At 41.6% G+C, this 27,946-nt stretch overlaps 1 protein-coding gene across 5 annotated transcripts in view; it reads left to right on the forward strand.

Annotated features, from left to right (window-relative positions):
- Positions 1-10,705: 10,705 nt before the first annotated feature.
- TOP2B (DNA topoisomerase II beta) overlaps positions 10,706-27,946 on the forward strand; it is a 63,171-nt gene continuing 45,930 nt past the window's right edge. For 2 of the 5 annotated variants that reach the window (XM_024986386.2, XM_024986381.2), the window contains exons 1-2: positions 10,706-11,337; positions 27,195-27,365. In XM_024986386.2, coding sequence (XP_024842154.1) covers positions 11,272-11,337; positions 27,195-27,365 — 237 coding nt within the window. In that variant the 5' untranslated portion in view covers positions 10,706-11,271. Of the gene's footprint in view, positions 11,338-17,003; positions 17,022-27,194; positions 27,366-27,946 lie in introns of those variants that run through there. The other 3 variants (XM_024986380.2, XM_024986383.2, XM_024986384.1) reach the window with 3 other exon arrangements.

The following is a 27,946-nucleotide window of genomic DNA, read 5'->3' on the forward strand; positions in this document are numbered from 1 at the left end:
TGTGGAAGGGCAAACACCAATGTGTTAATTACCAATATCTAAGGGGGAAAGACATGTTAAGGAGTGTCTGTATTTCTTACTGGACACCCTTTTTACTGGATTTTTATAGCCAGAAGCTACTACCTTTATAATTTAGAAAATTCCTAGCTCATACTGTTCCTGTAAGAATTAAAGTAGATAATGAAAGTAAAATGTTAGTTATAGTGCCAATATATAGTAAGCCAATAATAGTTAAAATTATTGTTTATTAGGGCAATTCTATATTTCTTGAAAACTGAGGGAGTTTAAGAAGTGAATATGGTAGTTAAAAGGTTTCATTATTGATTTTCCAGAGCTTCACATGTGGCAGCAAATTCATTTTTTCTATCACAGAAATTTCCTTTTGTGCTTACTAAAAGAACTGTTCAGCCTTACATCATTTTGGGGGTACACATAGTAAAGCAACCATGAAGTGAATGGTGAGGGTACTCATGCTCAGGATACGAATCTTCCAAATCGGTGATCAACCCAGAGGCATCAGTGAGCCTGTCTTTCCCATATACTCTCATCCTTGTTTCTATCAAGTGTTGGTGATACAGTATTTGTAAATCTTATTTATTCTTTTGTGGTGCAGCTTGCAGGATTTTAGTTCCTCAACCAGGAATTGAACCAAGCCCTTGGCCATGGAGGTGCCAAGTCCTAACCCCTGGGCTGCCAGGGAATTCCCCAAAGTAAACTTTTAAAATTCATTTAGCAAGGTATAAAATTAAAGTATGCACACTGGGATGAACTTTCAAAATGAACATAATCATGTACTCACCTTCTAGTTCAAAAAATAGAAATTACCAGCACCCAGAATCCTCCTACAGGCAGCCACATTCTGACTTCTGACATCACAGTTTAGTGTTGCCTGTTGCTAATCTTTACATAAAGGGAATCACACAGTGTGGATTCTTTGTTTGGCTTCTTTAGCTTAACGTCCATTTGTGACACATTCCTGGTGGGTGAGGCAGTGCTCATTATTATTGCTGGACAGTCTCCCACTGTGCACACATATGATAGATCTGGTATACCATTGGTTGTATCTGGTTTGGGGCTCCTACAGGTAGTGTTGCTTCATACATTCTTGTGTGTATATGCATTTCTATTTGTATATAACCAGGAGTAGAACTTTCCGTTCATATTCTATATAAATGTTTAGCTTTGGTAGCTACAGTTTGGTAGTCAACTTTTCCGAAGCAGTTTTGCTAAGCTGTACGTACTCACAATATGAGACTTTTTGTTGTTCCATATCCTCACCAACAGTTGATATTTCAGTGTTAGCCCGTCTGATAGGATGGAACTCCTTTTTAAGTTTTAAAGAACTCACTAGTACTTACTGTTATCCCCTTTAAAAAAAAGTATGTTTTTGAGTATTCACAAAAGGAGTGAATGATTGTCACCAAACTGTTAATAGTGATGGAAGTGTGGGGTCATTTTGTTGTTTGCTTTAATACTTGTTCTTTCTAAACTTGTAAAATAAACATGTTACAATAACAGAAATAATATAAAAAGTAGCTGCATTTCCGACAGTATTTTCATTGAAACAAAAATTCAACAATGTTACTAGATATCTCTGTAAATAGTTTCAAGGCTAAATTAGTTTGCCTTTGTTCCCAGCAGGGTTGCTCAGAGACCTACAGGGCTCATGTATCTGATGAATCTCTTATGCATGGGTACTACACAGCAGTGTGCATGGTTTCTGCGAGTTACAATTTCCAAAATATCCATGAATGGCTCAAGGAGCTAGTATATGACAAACATTTGCAAAACTCTGGAATGGGAGATGAAAAAAATGTAATGCTTAAGAATTATTTGCCTTTTTTTTTTTTTAAGTTTTTGGTTGAGCCAGCTCTTCATTGCCATGCGCGGGCTCCCCTAGTTGGGGTGGGGGGCTACTCTCTGGTTTATGGCGCACGGCTTCTCATGGCGGTGGGCTTCTCGTTGTGGAGCACGGGCTCAAGTCACTCGGGCTTTGGTAGTTGCGGTACTTGGTCTCGGTAGTTGTGGCTCGTGAGCTTGGTTGCTCCAAGGCATGTGAAATCTTCTGGACCAGGGATCAAACTTGTGCCCCCTGCATTGGCAGGTGGATTCTTATCCACTGGACCACTGGGGAAATCCTATTTGCCTTTTTGTAATTTGTTCTTATCATAGATGGAGTGTCCACAAACAAGTCTTCCCTGGATGACTGAACACTCTTGAGAATTTTTAACACTGCTTAAAGTATCTTTTACTAACTTGGAAGTTCTCCAGCCTGTGAATCCAAGTCCAGCCCCTTGGTACCTTCTGTATTTCCCTCCTTGCATCTGAAAGTTAACTATTTGAGAGTCTTCTATGATTATAAGACTGGAGTTCTATTATAAGGTTTAAAATCATGTAGATGGAGAGATGTCCCAGGACTCACAGGTCCAAGATCTCAGGTGTTGCTTGATTCTTTGGACTGACTCCAAAAAGCAACTTAGTTTGTAACAAGGTGGGATAAAGCAGAATCAGGCTAGTTTCCAAAAGTGCTCATCAGTCACACAAAGTGTGGATGCTTGTCACCATAGTTCAACAATAAAATGTAACAACTGAAGGGTTTTATCAAGGGCCAGATGTATTCACCAGTATTGCCAGCTTCCTAACACGTTGCCAAATAGGCTCTATTGCCAAGTATGTTAGCCAACTTGGCAGTGTGACCAAAGGGGGTGTGGTTTGAATTTCAGTTCCATCATTTATTCAGCTCTGTGGCTTTCTATGACATTTAATTTCCTCGACCGTGAAATAGGAATGCTAATAATTGCAAGAGTTCCAGAAAAACATCTATTTCTGCTTTACTGACTATGCCAAATCCTTTGACTGTGTGGATCACAATAAACTGTGGAAAATTCTTCAAGAGATGGGAATACCAGACCGCCTGACCTGCCTCTTGAGAAACCTATATGCAGGTCAGGAAGCAACAGTTAGAACTGGACATGGAACAACAGACTGGTTCCAAATAGGAAAAGGAGTACATCAAGGCTGTATATTGTCACCCTGCTTATTTAACTTCTATGCAGAGTACATCATGAGAAACGCTGGGCTGGAAGGCGCACAAGCTGGAATCAAGATTGCCAGGAGAAATCTCAATAACCTCAGATATGCAGATGACACCACCCTTATGGCAGAAAGTGAAGAGGAACTAAAAAGCCTGTTGATGAAAGTGAAAAAGGAGAGTGAAAAATTTGGCCTAAAGCTCAACATTCAGAAAACTAAGATCATGGCATCTGGTCCCAACACTTCATGGGAAATAGATAGGGAAACAGTGTCAGACTTTATTTTTTTGGGCTCCAAAATCACTGCAGATGGTGATTGCAGCCATGAAATTAAAAGACGCTTACTCCTTGGCAGGAAAGTTATGACCAACCTAGATAGCATATTCAAAAGCAGAGACATTACTTTGCCAACAAAGGTTCATCTAGTCAAGGCTATGGTTTTTCCTGTGGTCATGTATGGATGTGAGAGTTGGACTGTGAAGAAGGCTGAGCGCCGAAGAATTGATGCTTTTGAATTGTGGTGTTGGAGAAGACTCTTGAGAACCCCCTGGACTGCAATGAGATCCAACCAGTCCATTCTGAAGGAGATCGGCCCTGGGTGTTCTTTGGAAGGAATGATGCTAAAGCTGAAATTCCAGTACTTTGGCCCCCTCATGCGAAGAGTTGACTCATTGGAAAAGACTCTGATGCTGGGAGGGTTTGGGGCAGGAGGAGAAGGGGACGACAGAGAAGGAGATGGCTGGATGGCATCACTGACTCGATGGACCTGAGTCTGAGTGAACTCCAGGAGTTAGTGATGGACAGGGAGGCGTGGTGTGCTGCGATTCATGGGGTCGCAAAGAGTCGGACACGACTGAGCGACTGAACTGAACTGAATAATTCTCTTTGGGTTGTTGAAAGTTAACTAACATGTGTGAAAGTGCTGGCCCAGTACTGTCCTAAACGGATAACAGGGTTCGCCATAGATGGGGTCTTCCTTCTTCATAAGATGAAGCATGAGCATTGGCTGGGCTGCAGCTGAGCTTCCATAAGCAGAACATACTCACTTTCTCCACTCAGTTTCAGTCAGTCTTCTGCCCCTACCCCCAGTTCTTTTTTCTGGTTCCATAATCTCACTTCTTTCCCTCTTTGACCATCCTGTTTTTCATTCCTAAAGAAGAGCAATGCTTTAATCAATATTTTTAGAAAACATTTCTATTTATTTATTTGGCTGCAGTGGGTCTTAGCTGTGGCTCCTGGAATCATCAGTTTTGTTGTGGCATGTGAGATCTCTGGTTGCATCCTGTGAACTCAGAGTTGCTGCATGTGGGGTCTAGTCCCCAGACCAGGGATGGAACCCAGGCCCCCTAACTGATAAAATGTAAGCAACTTTCTCCTCTCTGGTATTCAACCAAGAACACTTAAAGAAATAAGACTTAAGGATCCAGGCCAAGTGTCAGCATCATCGTAAGGTGGGTGAGATGTTTTGCTTTGAGGAACTTTTTGATATGCCTCAAATTCACTCTTCGAGAAGTTTTTTATTGAATACCTACCATGTGCCAGGCTTTCTAGGATTGGGTAGCTCTATGTAGTGTACCATTTACTGATCAGACTGGTCTTTCAGTTTTTCCAAACAACATTTAACCCAGAAATATATTCCTTAAAGAGTTAGCATTCTTGGGTTTGCTTTGGGATTTTTCCACATTGAAACAGCACTCTCAAAGTGAAGAAGAAAGCTATTGGACAAAGGTATCAGTTATATAAGATATCTGGGTTAATCTGGGCTTAATTGTTTTAGAAATAGGGGACAGTTGCTTTTTGTTAACTGGTACACTAAACGGTAGAATGTTTTCAAAGTTCTGACTTTTAATTATCACCTTAGGTAACCTATAGGTATCTTTATTGTTCTGTTCCAGAAACCCCTCTAACTTTAGACAATTTTCCATCTTAGATTCTTCTGGTGTAGAAATTTCTCACATTTCCTTGCCCTGACCCCCGGCTGCCCGTGCTACCTCCATTACATTAAAAAAAAAATACTATAGGATATTTTTAAATATATCCTATATATTAAAAAATATACTTTAGAACTTGACAACTCCAGCTTTAGAGTTCCTGGCTCTCCTGAAATGCAAATAGTTGATTTGGGAAAGCCACTGCTATCTCATTTCTTTAGATCCAAATCTTAGAAGCTTACTAAGTCACTGAATTTGATTCTCCAGAGGTTTCTAGTGTCAGTACAACATAGTGATACACACACTAGGCTCACATCATGCGCTGTGGGTGAAGGTCAGGTGAGTGATGGCTTCCCCAAGATGGAGTGTGGGCTCCCATGGTGGCTCAGTGGTGAAGACTCTGCCTGCCAAGCAGGAGATGTGGGTTCAGTCCCTGGGTTGGGAAGATCCCCCAGAGAAGGAAGTGGTAACTCACTCCAGTATTCTTGCCTGGGAAATCCTATGGACAGAGGAACCTGGTTGGCTGTAGTCTATGGGGTCGCAAAAGAGTTGGACATGACTTAGCAACTGAATAACAACATAGATGGAGTTTGCTCAGAACAAAATGCTGTTTTGAAAGCCTGAACCTAATGTTATTCCCTTTCAGAGCCCAAGTACAGTCTTTTAAATGATATGCGAATCACATGCTAATTATATTTTTAATATTACACAATTTAGTAGAGTATTTAAGAGGTCTGATCTCTACCATCTAAAATAAGTGAAAATGTCCATTCTGTCTGTTCAAGTAATTAAAGATGTCTATCACCAGAGGATCAGCATAGCTTGGCTTGGCCAAAACCAATCAAAATAAACTTCTTCAAAGCAAAAGGTCAGACAAAACGAACCTCCCAGAATTATTATAGGTAGAAATCGAAGACCGTTAGCCTTTATCTGTCTTCCCAGTGGTGGTAATACTCAGGAATGTGGTGGTCAGTAATGTCTTCCACCATCACTAATCACCCGTTATCTTGGGTGCATAAGTATCTTTTTAAAAATAAAAATATGCTTAGGAATGCTTGGAGCAATTAGTCTCAGAATTAATAATCTTATTATAATATTTAGGATAGGAATGCTGAAACACAAATGGCTACACCGCTGGTAGCTTTCTTCCTTAACGTGAGCATATGCTTCTCAAGAAATATAACAAAGTAAATTACATTGAAAACAATAGTCATTATCTAGAAAATCATTTATTGAGTATACTGAATTGTTCTTATTCTTTGCCCAGCAACTTTGTATATGCTCTTGGTCTATGAAAGCTAATATGATGAGAGGAAGGGAAGAGGTAAGGTTGCAGACACTGATTTTGAATTCAAATGTTAGCTTCTGTAAATGTCACTGAGTGAAAGATTAGCACCTCTCTCCTCACCTCCCAACTGAACCTCAGTGTTGGAACAAGATATGATTTGAGTGGAAACTCTCTTGAAATTTTGCCACGGATCTCAAAGTATAGTTTTGAGTTACTCTCTTAGTAAAACTATTGTATTTATTGACTAACAAATCTGATGAAAGGTTTGACACATCAGGTAAACTGTTGACAAGTGAATGAATACATATAAATTGTTTTTTTAAAGTTTATCTCAAAATTATCAATATATTACAAAAGGTGTAAACTCAAGGCCAAGACTACATCCTCATAACCTTTTTGAATTACGAGGTACTGAGTAGCTGACATATAATAGGCATTAATTTTTTTTTATTGCTATGATAGGGAAACATAAGATCTAAGACTAAAAATTCTAATCTAGTTAGATTACAGAAGCTACTCAGAAAGCTCGATTAAATAAAGGATTTTATTTTGACAGTTAATGGTTTTGACTTTGATTTGTACAATTTTTCATTTTGTCTAGTGCTAGCTATGAGGTGGAAAGTAAGTCTTTAAATGTAAAACACATGAATAAAAAGTAGTATTACAAATGAGACAAAACTTGACACAGAACCTTTTTAAATTGAAGTGTTGTTGATTTACAATGTTGTTCATTTTTGCCATACAGCAGTGATATACATATATACATTCTTTTAAATATTCTTTTCCATTATGGTTTATCATAGGATACTGAATATAGTTCTGTGTTATACAGTAGGACCTTGTTTATCCATTCTACATATAACAGCTTATATCTGCTAATCCAACCTCCCATCCCATCACTCGCCAAACCCCCTCCTCCTTGGCCACCACAAGTCTGTTCTCTGTGAGTCTGCTTCTATTTCATAGATAAGCTCATTTGTGTCATTTTAGATTCCACACATAAATGATCCATGATATTTCCCTTTCTTGGTCTGACTTATTTCACTAAATATGACAAGGACCATCAGTATTGCTGTAAATGGCATTATTTCATTCTTTTTTATGGCTGAGTAATATTCCATTGTATATGTGTACCACATCTTCGGTGGCTCAGATGGTAAAGAATTTGCAGGCAATGTAGGAAACCTGGGTTCAATCTCTGGATTGGGAAGATGCCCTGGAGAATGAAATGACTACCCACTCCTGTATTCTTCCCTGGAGAATTCCATGGACAGAGGAGCCTGGTGGAGACTGTGACACCACAGTCCATGGTGTCACAAACAGAAGGACACAACTGCGCAACTAACACTTTCATTTTTTCACCACGTCTTTATCCTTTCCTTCGTCAATGGACATCTAGGGTGTTTCCATGTCTTGGCTACCGTAAATAGTGCTGCTTGAAAATAGGGATGCATGTATCTTTTTGAATTAGTTTTGTCTGGATATATGCCCATGAGTGGACTTCATTGTGGCTCAGCTGGTAAAGAATCTGCCTGCAATGCAGGAGACCTGGGTTCAGTCCCTGGGTTGGGAAAGTCCCCTGGAGAAGGGAAAGTTGTACCACTCCAGTATTCTGGCCTAGAGAATCCCATGGACTGTATAGTCTATGGGGTCACAAAGAGTCAGACTTTCACATTCCCAACAGTGGGATTGCTAAGTCATATGGTCATTCTATTTTTAGTTTTTTAAGGAAGCACCATACTGTCCTCCCTAGTGGTTGTACCAATTTACATTCCCACCAACAATGTAAGAGGATTTCCTTTTCTCCACATCCTCTGCAGCATTTGCTGTTTGTAGAGTTTTTTAATGACGGCCATTCTGACCTGTGTGACGTGGTAGCTCGCTGTAGTTTTGATTTGCACTTTTCTAATAATTAGCAATGTCGAGCACTTTTTCATGTGCTTATTGGCCAGTTTTATGTCTTCTTTGGAGAAATGTCTGCTGAGGTCTTCTGTCCATTTTTAGATTGAGTTTGTTGTTGTTGAGGAATTTGAGCTGTGTTTACCTTTTGGAAATTTAAGCCCTTGTCAGTTTGTTTGCAAATATTTTCTTCCATTTTGTAGGTTGTCTCCAGTTTTGTTCTTGTTTTTCGTTGTTTTTATGGTTTCCTTTGCTGTGCAAAAGCTTGTAAGTTTGATTGGGTCTCATTGGCTTATTTTCACTTCTATTGCCTTGGGAGTCTGACCTAAGAAAACATTGGTACCATTTATGTCAGATAATGTTTTGCCTATGATCTCTCATAGAAGCTTTTTAAATATGGCAATTATTGCTCTGATTACTCAGTAAATGGAAGTTATTTGACAAAATCCCAGAAGGGAATGCTGCACTGAAGTTCAGTACAATCACTTTTATCATAAATACATGTTGTTGGCTGCTTGAGTTTAAACGGGTCATTGTGTCTTCAGGAGATGAGAAGCTTGTGATCTAGGTACTTTTTCCCATTTATTGTGAAGATCTGCTTTAAACTGTTGATTTGCATTTCTATTCAACAGCTCCTTTATTTGTCATTTTTAAAGGTAAGTCAGTATTTTCAAGAGAATAATCTTGCTACATTTACTAGAGGGTCTTCATGCTTAGAAGGCTAAAGACCTCAGTACCTCACATATGAAGCAAGTGAAAAGGTGAACATGAATTTCCATTAACCCATTTGGCCTTTGAATATATGATTTTATTCATTTGAAAATTTGAGATCGAAGAGCTATGAAAACTGACATTTAAGAAAAAGACATGGGTATAAATTTTATAGCTTGGCTTCTATTTAATGCATATATCTTTATTTAAAAACCTCAGAGCCCTTAATTATTTACCCCTTTTCAAACCTGTAGAATATATGTGTACTTTGAAGAAGTAAAAACCCAGTAAATACAAGAGCAAAAATCCTCAATTTAAGGAGGTGCAAGGAGAGAGGTCCTTGAAGGTAAAATAATAAGGCAGGGATACTTAGCTGATCAGGTTCAGCCCAGACTAGACCCTGGTCTGATTTACAAGCTGGCACCTCAAGTTCAAGGTAAAGAAAGGCTTCACTGTTCTGGACTAAAGTCCCAGATATGCCAAAATTACATGGTCGCTAGAGAGCTAATTAAGAACAACTATGTTTAAATTATTTCCACCTTTCAGAGTTCTCCACCTCTTTAGATTCTGAAGTCCGTTGAAAGCTGTGACCCGAGACATTTTTGTTTCCCCTCGAGGGGAAACACACAGTTGGAAGTTCACAAACACACCGTTTCGCCACGCAGCAATACGGTTTTCACCTTCTCAAAAAGCTCTCTTGTCCCAGCTATTTGGTGGCACGTCGTGCCCTCAAGTACTCATGTTGGATGATAGTTAGCTCCCTTTTGGCCTGTCTTTCGAGTCAGGTTATAAACGACTTGAAACCAAGGCCCGGGTTTTATCTTGAGCCCGTGGCACAGCCTGGCATGGATTTCTCCCCAAGAGCAGGACCCGAAGTCAAGCCATCTTCGTCGGCCAGGCTGAGGTGCAAGCCATGTGTGGGTGATTTTCTTAGAAAGCTTTAAGGTCAGTGACACGGTTCCTCAGTCGTGTGCTGGGACATTGAAAGGTTAAACGTGCTCCCTCTTAAAGACAGGAGGCGGCACGGCTGTGGACCGAAGAGGCTCAGAAGTGACAGAGACATGCTCTCATTGTTTGGAGGAGAGGGAAGGTCACCGACGAGGCGAACCCTCACGCCGCCGGGTCTCCTTTCCCTGGAACGTTCTCGGCGCGCCCCTTTATCATCTAAGTTCCTTCAGAGCGGGTTTTTTCCTCCAGACGGACCGGGTCCCTTTTGGGGGAGCGGGGGGCAGAGAGAGGAGATGGAGGAGGGGCAGGTCTGAGCAGAGGCTCCTCTCACCGCGGCGCTCCCCCGGGGCCTCGGGGCCCCTCCTCGCACCAGCGCTCTGCAACGTCCTGCCGGCGGTCACAAGCGCTCTTTAAAAAATACTTTCCCTCCGGGACGCCCCCGGCTTCTTCCGGCCCCCACCCGCGGTCCCGGGCCGAGGAGCACCCAGCTTCGCCCGCCGGTCTAGAGCAAACAGCTAGCTTGGCGGATTCAAAGCCGAGCCGAGGCCAAGTCGACCCTTATCCTTCGCCGCCCTCAGGTGACCCCTGACAGCAGCCCCTGCGCAGCCTTCAAACGGAAAAACCCCTCAGAGACACCACACCACACACACACACACACACATACACACACACACACACACACACACAACAAAAACCCCAAGTCTTCCCTTCGGTTGCTACCCGCAATGACGTTTCCCCCCCTCGGGTCCCGCCCCTCCGGGGGGGCTTGGAATTTTGGGATAGGCCGAGAGGCTTGGCGACAGGGCCCCGATTGGGCGCCGCGGCGTGAGTGACAGCGGGGCAGGCCGCTCGCCCGCCCTCTCCCCGCCGGCCTTCCCCAGCCCTCCCTGGGTGCGAGTGTGAGTGCGGTGTTATGCCGGACGGGAGGGAGGCGACCGCGGCCGCGGCGGCTCCACTTATTGTCCGTCTCGGCGAGGGGCTGTAAGGAAGTCGGGCTGCTACGCGGCCGACACACGCAGCTTCGGCTTCAGCGGCGACCTCGCTCCAGCTCCCCGAGGGGCGGCCTCCGCGGAGCCCGAGGAGAGACAGGGCGCCGCCGCCGCGTCCGGACGCCCGACTGCCGGCCGCGCTCGCCGCCCGCACTCGGGGCCTCGGCCCAGCGGGGAGGAGGCCGCGCCGCCGCCCACCGCCGGCCTCGGCGCTTCCTGCTCCGGCGCCGCCGCCTCAGGGCCGCGCTAGGCCCGGGCGCCGCGGCCGCGCGCCTCGAGTTTGAGGGCGGCGGGCGGCGCGGCCTCCTCAGCGGGCTCGGCCGGGCGTCCGCCCCGGGCTTGGCGATGGGGCGCGGGGGGCGGCGCCGCTAGGAGCGCGGCGGGCGCGCGGTCGGTGCGGAGCGGAGCGGGGGGCCGGGCGGCCGGCGGGCGGCGGAGCGGCGGCCTCGGGCCCGGAGCGGAGGAGGCGCGCCATGGCCAAGGCGGGCGGCGGCGGCGGCGGCGCGGGAGCTGGCGGCCACGGGGCGCTGACCTGGGTGGTGAGTGGGGCGGCGGGGCGGGCGGGGGTGCGGGTCGCGGCATTGTTCCCCGCCCGCGGCGCCGGGGGCGGCGGGGAGGAGGGTGCCCTCCGGGCCGGAGGAGGGCGGGAGGACAGGGAAACCCGGCCCCCCGGACGCACGCCCCGTCGGGGCGGCTGCCAGCCGAACCCTCCCCCCCGCCCCTTTCTTTCTTCTCTGCCTCGGCGGAGGTTCGAGCGCGCAACGCGCACCTGAAACTTGGGGCGACGAGCCGTCCGTCAGCAGCGCCCGGAGCCCCGTCTCTGCTCCTCCCCGGTGCTGGAGGCCTGGGGGCGAGGGGCGGCAGTGGTGCGTGTGTGTCCGTGTCCTGAGATGTGTCCTGAGAGCCTCCGGAGAGGCTCCCGGCCGCGAGTGTGTGCGCGCGCGCGCGTGTCTGTATTGTAAATGCTGAACCGTGTCTGACGCCCTCCTCTTGGAGGAGAAGGGGTTTGGCCGGGGCACTCGGCTCGGGCCAGTACCTTTCGGTCCCGAGAGGCTCGCCGGGTGGAAAGCGCGTTCGGGATGCCGTCCGCCGCAGTGAATGTTACACTGTAGGGCGTCCATGTGTCACAGCGGGATTATGAAAAGCAGCGCTTACCTGTGTCAGCATCGCAGGCCAGACGGGGTGGGGGCTGCGCGGGGAGTGTTGGAGAGGTGACCCGAGTGGTTCGACCTGGAGTTGAAGGCTTGCGGCGGCGCTCAGTTCCTGCTGGCCAAGTAGTAGAGGAGGGAAGACCTTAGAGGGATCCGATTCCCACGGCGGATCGATAATTCACCCGCATTTCACTTGCTCAGCACCGAGTTCAGACCAGGGTCACTTCCTATACACACACAGCCCAGCTCAGCCAACTGGCTGTGTATCCAGGAGAAAAATAAAAAGCGTTACGTTTTCCCGGGGACTTTTTCGATGGACCTTCCCTTTTCCAAAACACCTAAGGAAACTTTTGTATTGGCGTTTTTTTTTTTTTTTTTTAGAAAGTTCTCCGTTTTTTTTTGTTTGTTTGTTTGAGGGTTAGGTGTGGTGAATAGCAGTTTTGCTATATTGACAAGCATTCCTTGTAAAAAGGATGTTACAGGTAACAGGAAACTATATGTTTGCATGCCAACGTGGAGACTGTCATTGCTGGATCTCACCGAATTTTGCATGTTTTACTTCAGTAATGTATAGTATGCATGAGTAGACTAGAGCCAGGAAAGACGAGGTGTTGATAATCAAGTAAGTTAGCCATCCCTGTGAACATGGAAGTTGGGGGCCTTTTACCCTTGCCGCTAAAATCAAACAACTTCTGAAAATAACAACACTTCTGTGTTGGCCAGATGGTTCTCATTCACTGTTTGGAACTGTTGAGGCCCGATCAGTGTTTCCTCTGAGAACTGCTGATTCTCTGTAATGGTAAATATTTTGTTCCAAGATTGAATTGGTTAGCTTTAACAGTTAAAAGCAGTATTTTGTTTACTGTTAGTTAATTTTGTAGATTATTAAATGACCACTTTTTCTTTCACGCTCAATGGAAAATTTTCATTCGTATAAAAAGTTTGATGAAACTTAGAGGATATCATTCAAAATCAGAAAAATTCATTTGAAACTAAAATTGACTTACTGATTAAATATTTTCTCATTATAAAAACTATTAAGGGAAATAGAGTAAAATTAAAAATCACTCTTTTATTTGTAAATTATATCCTCCTGTTGAATTAGAACTTTATTAAAAAGGTAATCACTCAATAAGTTCACTTTAAGACTTGATGCTTGCTTTAAATTTAAGTTGGGTTATGTGGGCATCTTTATGTCCATAATACACATCACTGACCATAGGCCATAGTTAAATTTTATCAGGGGCAATATAGGGAAGTGGTTGTGAGCATGGACTGTGTCAGATTGAACATGGAGATTTGGATCCCGTCTCTAACAGTCACTGGGACTTTGCAGAAAGGGGTCTAATGTTTCTAAACCTATTTCTTCATCTGTGAAATAAGGTTGCATTGATAATTAAATGAGACAATATATGTAGCACATTGCTGAGCTTAATAAATGTTTGCCTTTGTCAGTGAAGCTCAAGAAGCACACATTAAGAGATGTAAAGTTGCTTTCACACAATATCTTTGAGCCAGAGTGAAAGCATTTTATTCCTTTGCGAGAGTTCAGGGATTTGTTGCAGAGGTCATCTATTTCTGAAGACAGTTAATTGTGCTTGCTTTATTGAAACATGTTATGTTGCTACCTCTTTGTGGGTAATGGGAAGAAATAAAAATGGCCTTAGTCCGTGATACTGTTGTTCTTTTTAGGGAGCTGGGGGTGTGGTAATGCCGAGTGCTGGGATGTGTGCTACCAGGTGGTGTTAACATGGTCACTTCGCCGAGTTTACATTCAGTATCTGAAACCACAAAGCACAGTGGTTTAACACTGTTAACTTCTTTTAACAGTGCATTACGTTTATGTTTGATTTGCAGTATCTTAACAAGATTTTTTTTTAATAAGTGACAAATATAAGTACTATAGTAGAACTATTTTGAGTAAAAATTGACAACAGCTGTGAAGGCTTCTCCGAAGCAAACAGAATTTCTTGAATTAATTTTTAGTTTGTAAAGTTTGATTTGTAGACTAATAATCTATTTCATTCAGTCTTTTATCATGTTTAAATTGTTGCAAAAAATAAATGTATGGAAATATTAGAATACAGTTAATCTCTATATGAATATTCATCTTTTCCAAGTACTACTCTAATTTGGTAGGTTAAAAAAGAACATTATAATGGAAAATATTAGGCCTATACAATTATGATGGCCAGAATGATGCAGAGACTCTATCATCAAGCTTCAGTGGTCATCAGCTCAAGGTCACTTACCTTTCCCTTTCTTATTATTTGCAGCAAAGCAAATCCACTTTATTTGTAAATATTTCAGTATTTCTAAAACGCAAGTTTCTTAAGTATAAAATTACTGTTAACCATGGAGTTTTTTAAAAGTAAAAGTGAATGAAATAGAAAACTTTTTTGACCATGAATATTTCTAGTTTCTAGGAAACAAGACTGTGTATATAAATATTTAAATATTTGTATTAAAAACTTTGCTTTAGTGGCTTATTTTTGCGTCTAAACTCCTCAACCAGACCTTCAAGTCAGTTTTTTATAAACTGTGTTACAGTTCACATTTATTCCATATTGTCCTCATAGTTAGATTTCCCTCTTCACTTGTCCCCTGGGCATCACGCTTGTTTTTGTCATTTTGTGTTCTTGTCTTCCAACAGGACTGCCTCTTGCTCTTCTTTTTACCAGGCTAAATAACACTTTAAGGCTAGCTCAAAGTCTCACCAAAGTTTTGTTACCCTTATGGATCATAAAACATAAATGTTCTTTTTAATGTAACTTTCACCGTGTGATACCTTTGTTTTAACAATTAGATTATAAGCTCTTAAAGTCAGAGACTATGTATCCTTTATAGAGTTTTAGCAAAAATCTGGATACTTAGTCCAAACTGAGTTATTGTTAACCAATTAGATAGTTGACATACTAACTTCTGAAGTCTTCTGCCCTTAGGAAAAGCGATGAGGTTGCAATGTTCTTTAGATACATTCTCAAGTAACTAATTGCAGTATTTAGAAACAGTTTTTATAGACTGTTTTAACTTTTCTGAATACAAGTGTGTTTACCAGTAGTTTCAGATACATTAAATACTGGTAGCAACAGTTGCATTTTACTAAGTATGTTAAAAAAAAAAGACAAAAACCCTATTCTGTATTTTAAAAAATCTTAATGTAAATAGGACCCAGTTTTAAAGAAGAGGGGAGATCAGTAAAATTATAGCCATTTCCAGAGATGGAAACAGGAGTTTACAGATTAGGTAACAAAATGTGCATTACATGGCTAAGGCAAAAGTGGGATTTAAACCAGCCCTATGGGCTTCAGCTCAGTTGGTAAAGAATCTGCCTGCAATGCAGGAGGCCCTGGTTCAATTCCTGGGTCGGGAATATCTGCTGGAGAAGAGATAGGCTACCCACTCCAGGATTCTTGGGCCTCCCTGGTGGCTCAGCTGATAAAGAATCCGCCCACCATGCAGGAGACCTGGGTTTGATCCCTGGGTTGGGAAGATCCCCTGGAGAAGGGAAAGGCTACCCACTCCAGTATTCTGGCCTGGAGAATTCCATGGACGGAGAAGGCAATGGCACCCCACTCCAGTACTCTTGCCTGGAAAATCCCATGGATGGAGGAGCCTGGTAGGCTGCAGTCCATAGAGTTGCGAAGAGTCAGACATGACTGAGTGACTTCACTTTCACTTTTCACTTTCATGCATTGAAGAAGGAAATGGCAACCCACTCCAGTGTTCTTGCCTGGAGAATCCCAGGGACGGGGGAGCCTGGTGGGCTGCTGTTTCTGGGGTCACACAGAGTCGGACACAACTGAAGCGACTTAGCAGCAGCATACAATCCATGGGGTTGCAAAGAGTCGGACATGACAGCGACTTTCACTTCACTTTCACTTTCACTATGTTCTTAACCATCCTTTACACATTACCCTGCTTAAAAAGTTACAACCAAAGCAATTTGTCTTTGATATGGTGATATCACAAGGTAAAAAGAGAAAAGCCTCCTGAGGAATACGTGTATACTTCTTTCTAATAACCTTTCTTTTACTTTCACATGAAAGACTAGGGAGTATACTTCCTCTTCAAGGTATATGTATTTTGAATAACATTGTAAGATGATGCCTTTTAAGAATATGGGCTACAAAATCATACCACCTGGTTTCATAACTCAGCTTTTTCCATACTAACTTTGTTAGCTTAAATTCTTCAAACCTCAGTTTCCTTGCTATAAAAAGGAAATCATTATTAGTAGTGTCTACTTCCTGGAACTTCTTTGAGGCTTGAGAGTATTCATTTAATTCCTGCAATACTTTGCACACAGTAAACTCTTAGATGAGTGAGTGCCCATGTGTGCGCGTGCACACACATACCCAACACACTTGTATTCCCCTTCTTTATATTAAAAAAAAATCCAGTGATTAGTATTTTCATTTTTGAGTCAGAAAATTTTTGTATTGCAAAATGATCACCACAATGAGTCTAGTTAATATCACCATACATAGTTACATATTGTTTTCCTTGTGATGAAATTTTTAAAACCTACTCTTAACACAGTATTATTAACTATACAACATGGCACTGATAACTATAGTTGCCTTTCTGTACATTACATCCCAGGACTTCGTTATTTTATAACTGGAAGTTTGTACTTTTTGACCACCTTCACCTATTCCACCCCCCCCCCCACCAACTCTGGCAACCACTAATTTGTTCTCTGTATCTATGAATAAATAGATACACATTGGTTTTTTGTTTTGCTTTAGATTCCAAATATAAGTAAGATTGTACAGTATTTTTGTCTTTCTCTCTCTGACTTATTTCACTAAATGCGAATCCACTTTAAATCTACCCATGTTGTTCCAAATGGCAAGATTTCATTCTTTTTTATGACTGAATAATATTCTATTGTATATAAACACCACATTTTCTTTATCCATTCTTTGACTGATGGACATTTATGTTGCTTCCTTGTTTTAGCTTCTGTAAACGATGCTGCAGTGAACCTGGGGGTGCGTATATCTTTTCAGAGTAGTGTTTTCAGTTTCCTCGTGAAATCCCTGGGAGTGGAGTTGCTGGATCATATGGTAATTCTATTTTAAATTTTCTCAGGGACTTTCATACTATTTTAGATAGTGACTACACCAGTGTACAGAATGTACACCAATGTACACAAGGGTTCCTTTTCTCCACATTCTGCCAGCACTTGTTATTTCAATAATAAGCATTCTAACAGGTGTGAAGTGGTATCTCACTGTGCTTTTGATTTGCGTTTCCCTGAGATTAGTGACGCTGAGCACCTTTCATATACCTGTTGGCCATGTGTCGTCTTTGGAAAAATGTCTATTTATGTCTGCTGCCCAGTTTTTAATGAATCTAGTTTTTGCTCTTGAGTTGTATGAATTCTTTATCTATTTTGAATAATGACTTTCTATCAGGTATATGGTTTACAGATATTTTCTCCCATTCGGTAGTTTCCCTTTTAAGTTCGATGGTTTTCCTTTGCTGTGCAGAGCTTTTTAGTTTGTTGTAGTCTTACACGTTTATTTTTGCTTTGGGGGTCAAGTAAAAAAAACCATCGCCAAGACTGATGTCACAGCGTGTACTTCTGGTTTTCTTCTAGGACTTTTATGGTTTCAGGTCTTACATTGAAGTCTTTAATCATCTTGTGTTTTTTTTGTATGGTGTAAGATAGGGGTCCAGTTTCATAGTTTTGCATGTGGCTGTCCTTTTTTTCTCAACACCACTTATTTGCAATTTTATTTTTGGCTGCGCTGGGTCCTCGTTACTGGGAGCAGGGCCACCTCTCGTTGCTGTGTGGCTTCTCCTTGTGGTGGCCTGTCTTGTGGAGCATGGGCTCTGGGGCGCCTTGGGCTTCAGCAGTTGTGGCTCCCGGGCTCCAGCGCGCAGGCTCAGTAGTTGTGGCTCCCGGGCTTACTTGTTCTGTGGCATGTGGGATCTTCCCAGATCAGGGATCAAACCCTTGTCTCCTGCACTGGCAGGCAGATTCGTTACCACTGAGCCACCAGGGAAGTCCCTCAACACCACTTATTGAAGAGACTGTCCTTTTCCCAGTGTATGTTCTTGCCAACTTTGTCATAAAGTAATTGCCCATATAGGCATGGGTTTATTTCTGGGGTCTGTTCTGTTCCACTGATTTGTCTTTTTTTTTTTTTTTTTAATGCTATTACCACATTGTTTTTATTACTATATTACTTTGTAAATAGTAATACAGTTAGTTTTTGTTTCTTTTTTTGCCTGCGCCATGGGGTATGTGGGAGTGCAGAGTCATAACCACTGGGCTGCCAGGGAGAAGTGAAAGTTAGTCACTCAGTTCAGTTCAGTTCAGTCGCTCAGTCGTGTCCAACTCTTTGCGACCCCATGAATCGCAGCACGCCAGGCCTCCCTGTCCATCACCAACTCCCGGAGTTCACTCAGACTCACGTCCATCAGGTTAGTGATGCCATCCAGCCATCTCCTTCTCTGTCGTCCCCTTCTCTTCCTGCCCCCAATCCCTCCCAGCATCAGAGTCTTTTCCAATGAGTCAACTCTTCGCATGAGGGGGCCAAAGTACTGGAGTTTCAGCTTTAGCATCATTCCTTTCAAAGAAATCCCAGGGCTGATCTCCTTCAGAATGGACTGGTTGGATCTCCTTGCAGTCCAAGGGACTCTCAAGAGTCTTCTCCAACACCACAAGTCAAAAGCATCAATTCTTTGGCGCTCAGCCTTCTTCACAGTCCAACTCTCACATCCATACATGACCACAGGAAAAACCATAGCCTTGACTAGACGGACCTTTGTTGGCAAAGTAATGTCTCTGCTTTTGAATATGCTATCTAGGTTGGTCATAACTTTTCTTCCAAGGAGTAAACGTCTTTTAATTTCATGGCTGCAATCACCATCTGCAGTGATTTTGGAGCCCAGAAAAATAAAGTCTGACACTGTTTCCACTGTTTCCCCATCTATTTCCCATGAAGTGATGGGACCGGATGCCATGATCTTCGTTTTCTGAATGTTGAGCTTTAAGCCAACTTTTTCACTCTCCTCTTTCACTTTCATCAAGAGGCTTTTTAGTTCCTTTCACTTCCTGCCATAAGGGTGGTGTCATCTGCATATCTGAGGTTATTGATATTTCTCCCGGCAATCTTGATTCCAGCTTGTGTTTCTTCCAGTCCAGCGTTTCTCATGATGTATTCTGCATGTAAGTTAAATAAGCAGGGTGACCATATACAGCCTTGACGTACTCCTTTTCCTATTTGGAACCAGTCTGTTGTTCCATGTCCAATTCTAACTGTTGCTTCCTGACCTGCATACAGATTTCTCAAGAGGCAGGTCAGGTGGTCTGGTATTCCCATCTCTTTCAGAATTTCCCACAGTTTATTGTGATCCACACAGTCAAAGGCTTTGGCATAGTCATTAAAGCAGAAATAGATGTTTTTCTGGAACTCTCTTGCTTTTTCCATGATCCAGTGGATGTTGGCAATTTGATCTCTGGTTCCTCTGCCTTTTCTAAAACCAGCTTGAACATCAGGAAGTTCACGGTTCACATATTGCTGAAGCCTGGCTTGGAGAATTTTGAGCATTACTAGCGTGTGAGATGAGTGCAATTGTGAGGTAGTTTAAGCATTCTTTGGGATTGCCTTTCTTCGGAATCAGAATGAAAGCTGACCTTTTCCAGTCCTGTGGCCACTGCTGTTTTCCAAATTTGCTGGCATATTGAGTGCAGCACTTTCACAGCATCATCTTTCAGGATTTGAAATCGCTCCACTGGAATTCCATCACCTCCACTAGCTTTGTTCGTAGTGATGCTTTCTAAGGCCCACTTGACTTCACATTCCAGGATGTCTGGCTCTAGGTCAGTGATCACACCATCGTGATTATCTGGGTCGTGAAGATCTTTTTTGTACAGTTCTTCTGTGTATTCTTGCCACCTCTTCTTGATATCTTCTGCTTCTGTTAGATCCATATCATTTCTGTCCTTTATCAAGCTCATCATTGCATGAAATGTTCCCTTGGTATCTCTAATTTTCTTGAAGAGATCTCTAGTCTTTCCCATTCTGTTGTTTTCCTGTATTTCTTTGCATTGATTGCTGAGGAAGGCTTTCTTATCTCTTCTTGCTATTCTTTGGAACTCTGCATTCAGATGCTTATATCTTTCCTTTTCCCCTTTGCTTTTCGCTTGTCTTCTTTTCACAGCTATTTGTAAGGCCTCCCCAGACAGCCATTTTGCTTTTTTGCATTTCTTTTCCATGGGGATGGTCTTGATCCCTGTACAATGTAACAAACCTCATTCCATAGTTCATCAGGCACTCTATCTATCAGATCTAGGCCCTTAAATCTATTTCTCACTTCCACTGTATAATCATAAGGGATTTGATTTAGGTCATACCTGAGTAGTCTAGTGGTTTTCCCCACTTTCTTCAATTTAAGTCTGAATTTGGTAATAAGGAGTTCATGATCTGAGCCACAGTCAGGTCCTGGTCTTGTTTTGGTTGACTGTGTAGAGCTTCTCCATCTTTGGCTACAAAGAATATAATCAATCTGATTTCGGTGTTGACCATCTGGTGATGTCCATGTGTAGAGTCTTCTCTTGTGTTGTTGGGAGGGGGTGTTTGCTATGACCAGTGCATTTTCTTGGCAAAACTCTATTAGTCTTTGCCCTGCTTCATCCGTATTCCAAGGCCAAATTTACCTGTTACTCCAGGTGTTTCTTGACTTCCTACTTTTGCATTCAGTCAAGTCCAACTCTTTGCGGCCCCACGGACTGTAGCCCCCCCACCCCCGGCTCCTCTGTCCATGGGATTCTCCAGGCAAGAACACTGGAGTGGGTTGCCATTTCCTTCTCCAGGGGATCTTACTGACCCAGGAATCAAACCTGGGTCTCCTACACTGCAGGCAGATTCTTTATCAACGGAGCCACTGGGGAAGCCCCCAGGAAGTCCCTATAATAAAGTTTCCAATTTGGGAGTGTGATGCTCCAGCTTTCTCCTTTTTCAAGATTCCTTGGGCGGTTCAGTTATTTGGTTCCATATACATTTTAAGATTGTCTATTCTATTTCTGTGAAAAGTGTTGGAATGTTAATACGAGTTACATTGAATCTGCAAGATTGCCTTGGGAAATTGGACATTTTAGCAATATTAATTCTTCTATTCCATGAACATAGAATTTCTTTCCATTTATTTTTGTCTTTAATTTCTTTAATCAGTGTCTTATAGTTTTCAATATTGAGGTCTTTTACCTCCTTGTTTAAATTTATTCCTAGGTAGGGACTTACCTGGCCATCTAGTGGTTAAGACTCCACACTCCCACTGCACGGGGTGTGGGTTCGATCCCTGGTTGGGAAACTAAGATCCTGCATGCTGCACAAAGTATATATGATATATATATACACACACACACTATATTATTATATGTTGTATATTGTATATATTATTATATATTATATATAATATATATATTCCTGGTATTTTAATTTTTGTTGTTGCCATTATAAGTGGGATTGTTTTCTCAATTTCTGACAGTTCACTGTTTACAGAAACAGTGGATTTTTGATTTTGTATCCAGCAGCTCTCCTAGATTTGTTCATTAGTTCTAATAATTTTATGGTGGAGTCTTTAGGGTTCTCTACATAATATCATTTCCTCTTCAATTAGTGACAGTTTTACTTCTTTCTGACTTGGATTCTTTTTAGAGAAAGTATTTTTTATTTTCACTGTGGACATTTAAACATTTCTTATGATATTGAAGTATCCCTCATCTTCTGACTTCTCTCCTGTCCCTTGGTTTGGGAGGGCATTTCTGGAGACACATTGTGATTTTTGTTTGTATTAGTGGTGGGTAGATAGCATGGCCCTCTCCGTGGTTATAGGGTGATAAAATGGGTATCACAGCCTGGCAGCCTTGAGGGAGAGGACAGGAGGCAGTGTTGTGAAGCTGTGATGTGGATGCTGAGGGCGTCTGCAGAGGACACAAGAGGCTTGTTGCTATGCTTTTGCTGGTCCGTCTCCTGCTGGCTTGGTGATGGTGAGATTTCTCTGCCTCATGTGAAGGAGTGGCTCAGTTCCTTTTTCGCACCAACTGGCAAACCATCTCCTTTCCCCTCTTTGGCAGCAGTTCTTTCTCCCACAGAAAAACACACTGTGAGTGATTGCCCCAAGTTGCTGTGTATCAGGTGACCACTCTGTAAATGGAAGAATCTTTCTTTTTACAGAATGACCTTGGTACATACTTTCTGAAATTAGGAGTTTATTTTATTGAAAATTTTTCTTTTCTAGTACTTGAGAAATAGTCTTGATAAAGGTTGTATCTTTGATAATTATTAAATCTATATTCTTTTATTAAAAGTCAGCAGTATTACAAAATGCTATAAAATAGATTAATATTTTAAAATAGATTTTTATATATTGACATTTTCATTATAATTTAAAAATTCTCAATGCATTAGTGCATTTCTAACATGGCAGCCAGCTTTTGAACTTTAGAAAAAGTCAGTTATGGCATCATCATATGTATAAATCACAAATGATTAATCACAAATCAAAATTGTAGATATATGGAGAATGTTTTAACATGGGTTTACTTTGCATTTTCATTGTCTTTAGCTGTATGTGGGAGTGAAAATATTGCCCTCAGTGCTTAGATTCCATTATTTACTGCTATAGTTTGATTTGTCCACACAAAGACAATAAAATTAATTACAGATAAACTTAACTCCTAAGATTTCAATTTTATCAAACCCTAATGAAAGTTTATTCAGAATGCTCTTGGTAGTTGATTATTTTCGAGGCAACTGTTAATTTTTATTCAGTGTGAAATAGTGCAGTTACTATAGTACAAGATATTATAAAACAAATAATACTTTACATAGTACAAATACTGTGGAGCATACAGGATAAGAAAAGGTTGAATCATTTTTTAATCAGAAGACCCCTTGTTTTCAGTGTTGAAAATAAGCCTAATTGTCTTAGCCTATAGGTATTGAAAGGGCTTCCCAGGTTGCACAGTGATAAAGAACCTGCCTGCCAATGCAGGAAATGTAAGAAACACAGGTTTGATCCCTGGGTCTGGAAGATCCCCTGGAGTAGGAAATGGCAACCCACTCCAGTATTCTTGCCTGGAGAATTCCATGGATAGAGGAGCCCGGTGGGCTACAGTCCATGGGGTCGCAGAGAGTCGGACATGACCGAAGCGACTCTGCATGCATAGGTATCGAATATGTATCATTCTCCTTTTCATGTGTGGGATTGAGAGTAATTTTTATAAACATGTAGATGTGAGCTTGCTGGACTATTTTTGTTGAAGCTAATTTCTTGATCTTTTTTCTGAATATTATCAGCAACAGTGTTTAAACTGAATTTCTACTCAGAGTGACTTTCTTTTTAAGAGCTTGAGATAGTAGTAATAATTACTGTGGGGAAAGTGATCAATGAACTTTTTTCATTTAATTTCTCTGTTCTCAGGCTAAGGATATTGTATTTACATCTGTTTGTTCAAGGGATCAGGTCATCCCATTGAAGGGTATAGAGTTGTCCTCTCTTCCCTTCCCCTCAGATTTTGATTTTTAGTGGCTTGGACAATATTCAAGGGGCAACTTTCTAATAATAAACAGGAGCTGCTAGAGACCATTAATCCAGGCTTCTCTCAGAAAAGCTGATAGACGGCTCAGGGAGAGCCTCCTGGGTTTACTGCCTGGAGTCAGTGAGCAGTGCAGGCTGCTGTTTGTGGAGGGTAGGAAGGTACAGATAGGTCCGACCACAGAGTGGACTCCTGCCAGGACCCCACTGCCGGGACCCCTGGGCTTGCCTGTTCTGGCTTCTCTTACCTTTTTGCCTAGATCCTGGTGAGAAAGTGGGGGCTGCAGAAGCGGTAAGTAGGACAGACAGTGCCTTTAGAAGAAAAAGACACCTTCAGCATTGCTCTCGCTTAACTATGTCTCCATATACATGGATTAATAAGCTTTTAAAGGCTGTAATATATGCTCACTGTAGAAGATTAGAAAATGTGTATCAGGAGAGAAAATGAAAAACTTTTCTACTTCTCATGAGTAATTTTTGTGGATATTCTGTTGGGTGTATTTTATATTTTCCCTAGGCATGTATATATTGTGTGCGATTTTTTTCTGATGAAAATGGACTCACATTTTTTAATATGTTTTTGTAATTTTATTCTCTAAACACTGTAGTTTTATAAAACAATTTCTTTATGGCTGTGAGGGATTTTCTCTAGTTGCTACGAGCGAGGGCTACTCTCTAGCTGTGGTGTGCGAGCTTCTCATGGTGGTAGCTTCTCTGGTTGCAGAGCACAGCCTCTAGGGCGTGAGGGCTCAGGAGTTGTGGCTCGCAGGCTTAGTTGTATTCCGTGGCATGAGGGAGCTTCCCAGACCAGGGATCAAACCCATGTCTCCTGCACTGGCAGGCGAATTCTTAGCCACTGAGCCATCAGGGAAGCCCTAAACAGTATAGTTTTAATAAGCTACTGATTTAAAAAATACTTAATTATGTACAATTTCATATAAAGTTATAGTAAGAGAAATTTATAGGCAATTAAAAGTGTTTACTCAATGAAATAGTCAGGTTTAAAGGTTTACATGAAGTTACGAAATTATTTAAAATCTTCATTGTGAATTGATTTGAAATATCTACAAGCCATCTGTTTTATTGTGATATTCTATAGATACTATGTATTTCTTAATGCTTTTCACTACTTTAGATAGAATGATACCTTTTTTCCTTTCCTCAGCATCTGTTATTTGATATTAAGGAAGAAATATTTTGGCATAAAATGCTTTAAGTATATCATCACACTTATTTTTTAATATTTATGTATTATTCCTCCGGAAAATACAAATAGTAATCTGACAAAGCCGACTGCTTTTTGCATAGTCTCTGACTTTTGAGAGTTTATTCTACCAAAAATGACAACTTTTTGAAATTGATAGGGATCTGGTAGGTGCAGACCAAACATTTGCTATTCTTGTGCACCCACCTGGGAGCAGGAGTGAGGTAGGGTCCCCCTGTCTCCGCACCTGTGCACCCACCTGGGAGCAGGAGTGAGGTAGGTTCCCCCTGTCTCCGCACCTGTGTGCCGCTGTGCGTGCATGCGGAGTTGCTCCAGTCATGTCTGACTCTTGGTGATCCTCTGGACTGTATCTCAGTGTTATCAGGGCCAAATGCAGAGCCCAGATTAGGTAACTGTGGGCCTTTGTGAGAGTCTAATCTTACAAATGTTTTCTTTGTGGTGGGATTTGTTTTGGAAGAGTAGCCTGAGATAGGAAAGCCTTACTTGCATGGTTATTATGAGTTCCATATAACTTTATGCCAAAATTGCAAACAGTTCTAAGTTAATGGTAAGAGGTTACTGTTATCCACCTTTGAATGCATGGTATTTATTGTTCTTAAGCACTTAAAGAATGTGATCTTAGTAATTATGATATTCTAACTATTCTGAGGATCCATTAATGTAATCAGTTATGTTTTTATTTAACTAATTTCTATGGATTATCTAAAAAAGCGAGGAACATCATTAGAAATTTGGAGACTGACATTTAAAAAATATAGTTCATTTTTCTGGCCCGCTAGTTCATCATCTAACTAACTTGACAGAAACAGAATATGAAGACTAGGAAATAATTATTTTATTATGTCCAAAGCTATTTTTAATTGACTCTGAGCAGTGTTAATGGGTAACCATATAAATCAAAGAATATGTAAGAAAATCTCTTTAATTTTATGTAAAATTTTTGGCAATCAAAGATTATAATTGATGCTTGGATTTCCATAGGTTTTGTTTGTTAAATCCTTGCTAAAGTTTAGTCTACTCAGAGGTCATGTATTTTGATTTTTAAATGTCCATTTGCCGTGCTTTTAAAAGCAATGACTTTGAGGATGGTGGTGTGGATGTGTTCAAGGCTCACAGTGAAGTGGTGTGCTGCTGCTTGCTCGTTGAAATGCACAAACTCTCTCCATCTCCCATTGTCTTCTATTTCATTTCTACTAAAATTCAAAGACCTATGAAAAGATCTCAGTGTGTTTTGTTTGAGTTACTTTGGGACTCAAAAAAAGAAGATAGGCCATCATAATAACTCTCTCTTAGTGAGATATCTAATTTGTCAGCATTAGGGAGTTCCAGAAGTAGAAAGATGTTTTCCTTGCTGCTATTAAAAAAACAGGGAAATGGGCAGCCTGCAGAAATTTTTGTTTGGAATCCTTATCCGCCGTAAGAATTAGAATGACAACTTCTGCCTCCATGGAATTGGCAAAGAGAGTTGCATACACCAACTATATCTGCCCCCTTTACTGTAGTCCTTAGTAGCTTCATGGCGGGAGCTTGTATCTGGGAGCTTTTGGGACCCCTGCTGTCAGTCCGGTTCAGTCCTTGCCAACCTCTTAACCTGATAAGAACGGACATTCCTTGGAAAGTTTTTAAAAATTAATTACTTAACTAACTTTGGGCAGTGCTGGGTCGTCACGGTGTGCGTATTGGAGGGCCGGCGCTGCTCTCTAGCGGTACTGCGCGGGCTCCGCACTGCACTGGCTTCTCTTCTGGGGCACTGGGATTAGTTGCTCTGTGGGATGTGGGATCTTCCTGGACCAGGGATTGAACCCGTGTCCCCTGCATTGGCAAGTGAATTCTTAACCACTGGACCACCAGGGAAGTCCTTCTTCCCAGGGAAAGTTTTGACGACAACATTAATCTGGTATCTTATAGAATTGGGAAATATTTATTTCTTGCCTGAATAGTTGTTGGCTGTTCTAGCAGTTCTGGTGTCTGGGTTCAGTCAAAACTGCAGTTTCACACTATATTACAAAAAGAACTAAACTGTCAGTAAATAGACTTGTGTTCTTTCTGTTGTTCAGTCGCTAAGTTACGTGTGACTCTTGGCGACCCCATGGCCTGCAGCGTGCCAGGTCTCCCTGTCCTTCACTGTCCCCCAGAGTTTGCTCACACTCATGTCCATTGAGTCAGTGATTCTGTCCAACCATCTCATTCTTTGTCACCCCCTTCTCCTCCGGCCCTCAATCTTTCCCAGCATCAGCATCTTTTCCAGTGAGTCGACTCTTTGTATCAGATGGCTAAGTATTAGAGCATCACCATCGGTCCTTCTAATGAATATTCAGGGTTGATTTTTTTTTTAATAACTTAATAAAAATGAGCCTGAAAGATAGGTTTTCTCTTTAACAACAAAATAATGTCATGTGTCCGTACATTTTAGTTTACCCTTTGGTAGGTTATTTAAATTTGATTTTTTGGTTAATTTTAGACTCTCTTTGATCAGAACAATGCTGCAAAAAAGGAAGAGTCAGAAATTGCAAACAAAAATGATTCTTCAAAGAAGTTGTCCGTCGAGAGAGTGTATCAGAAAAAGACACAACTCGAACATATTCTGCTTCGTCCTGATACGTACATTGGGTCAGTGGAGCCATTGACACAGGTAGTTATTAACTTTTACTGAAATTAGATGTATATCTGTATCTACTGAATAACATTTTTGTGATTATATAAACCATACATGAATACATAACTTCATGTCTGGTAATAACACAAAGTAGGGAGAGTGATCTAAGAGGCAGAAATGTCTCCATTTCCTACTAGAGATTATAAAACTAGGAGATGAAAACTGAGAAGTGTAGAGTGTAGGGAAGTGTATAGTAAAATGGTGCTGTATGAACTTCTTAAAAATTCTTAAGTTCTGGCTGTGGTTTATTTTAATTTATAGAACTTATATGTACACATTGACTATTGTTTAATACTTACTTGGCTTACAGTTAATATCTTATTTGATTCTAGCAGTTTTGGAAAGCAGACACTGTTTTCTCCATTCTAAAAATGAAGATACTGAAGTTTAAATAGATTTCTCTTTTTTTTCAAGTGACTTGCTCAGATCCCTCAACTAGTGAGAGCTGGGATTCATAGCTAGATACCTTTGAGTCTAACATCATGCTGCATTCATGTTGTTTTACTCTGTGCTGCTTATTGATTGGAAAATATAACTCGGGAAGCAAAAGTATAAAG

This window comes from Bos taurus, chromosome 27, assembly GCF_002263795.3.
Source record: "Bos taurus isolate L1 Dominette 01449 registration number 42190680 breed Hereford chromosome 27, ARS-UCD2.0, whole genome shotgun sequence".
In the NCBI taxonomy this organism is placed as follows: domain Eukaryota; kingdom Metazoa; phylum Chordata; class Mammalia; order Artiodactyla; family Bovidae; genus Bos; species Bos taurus.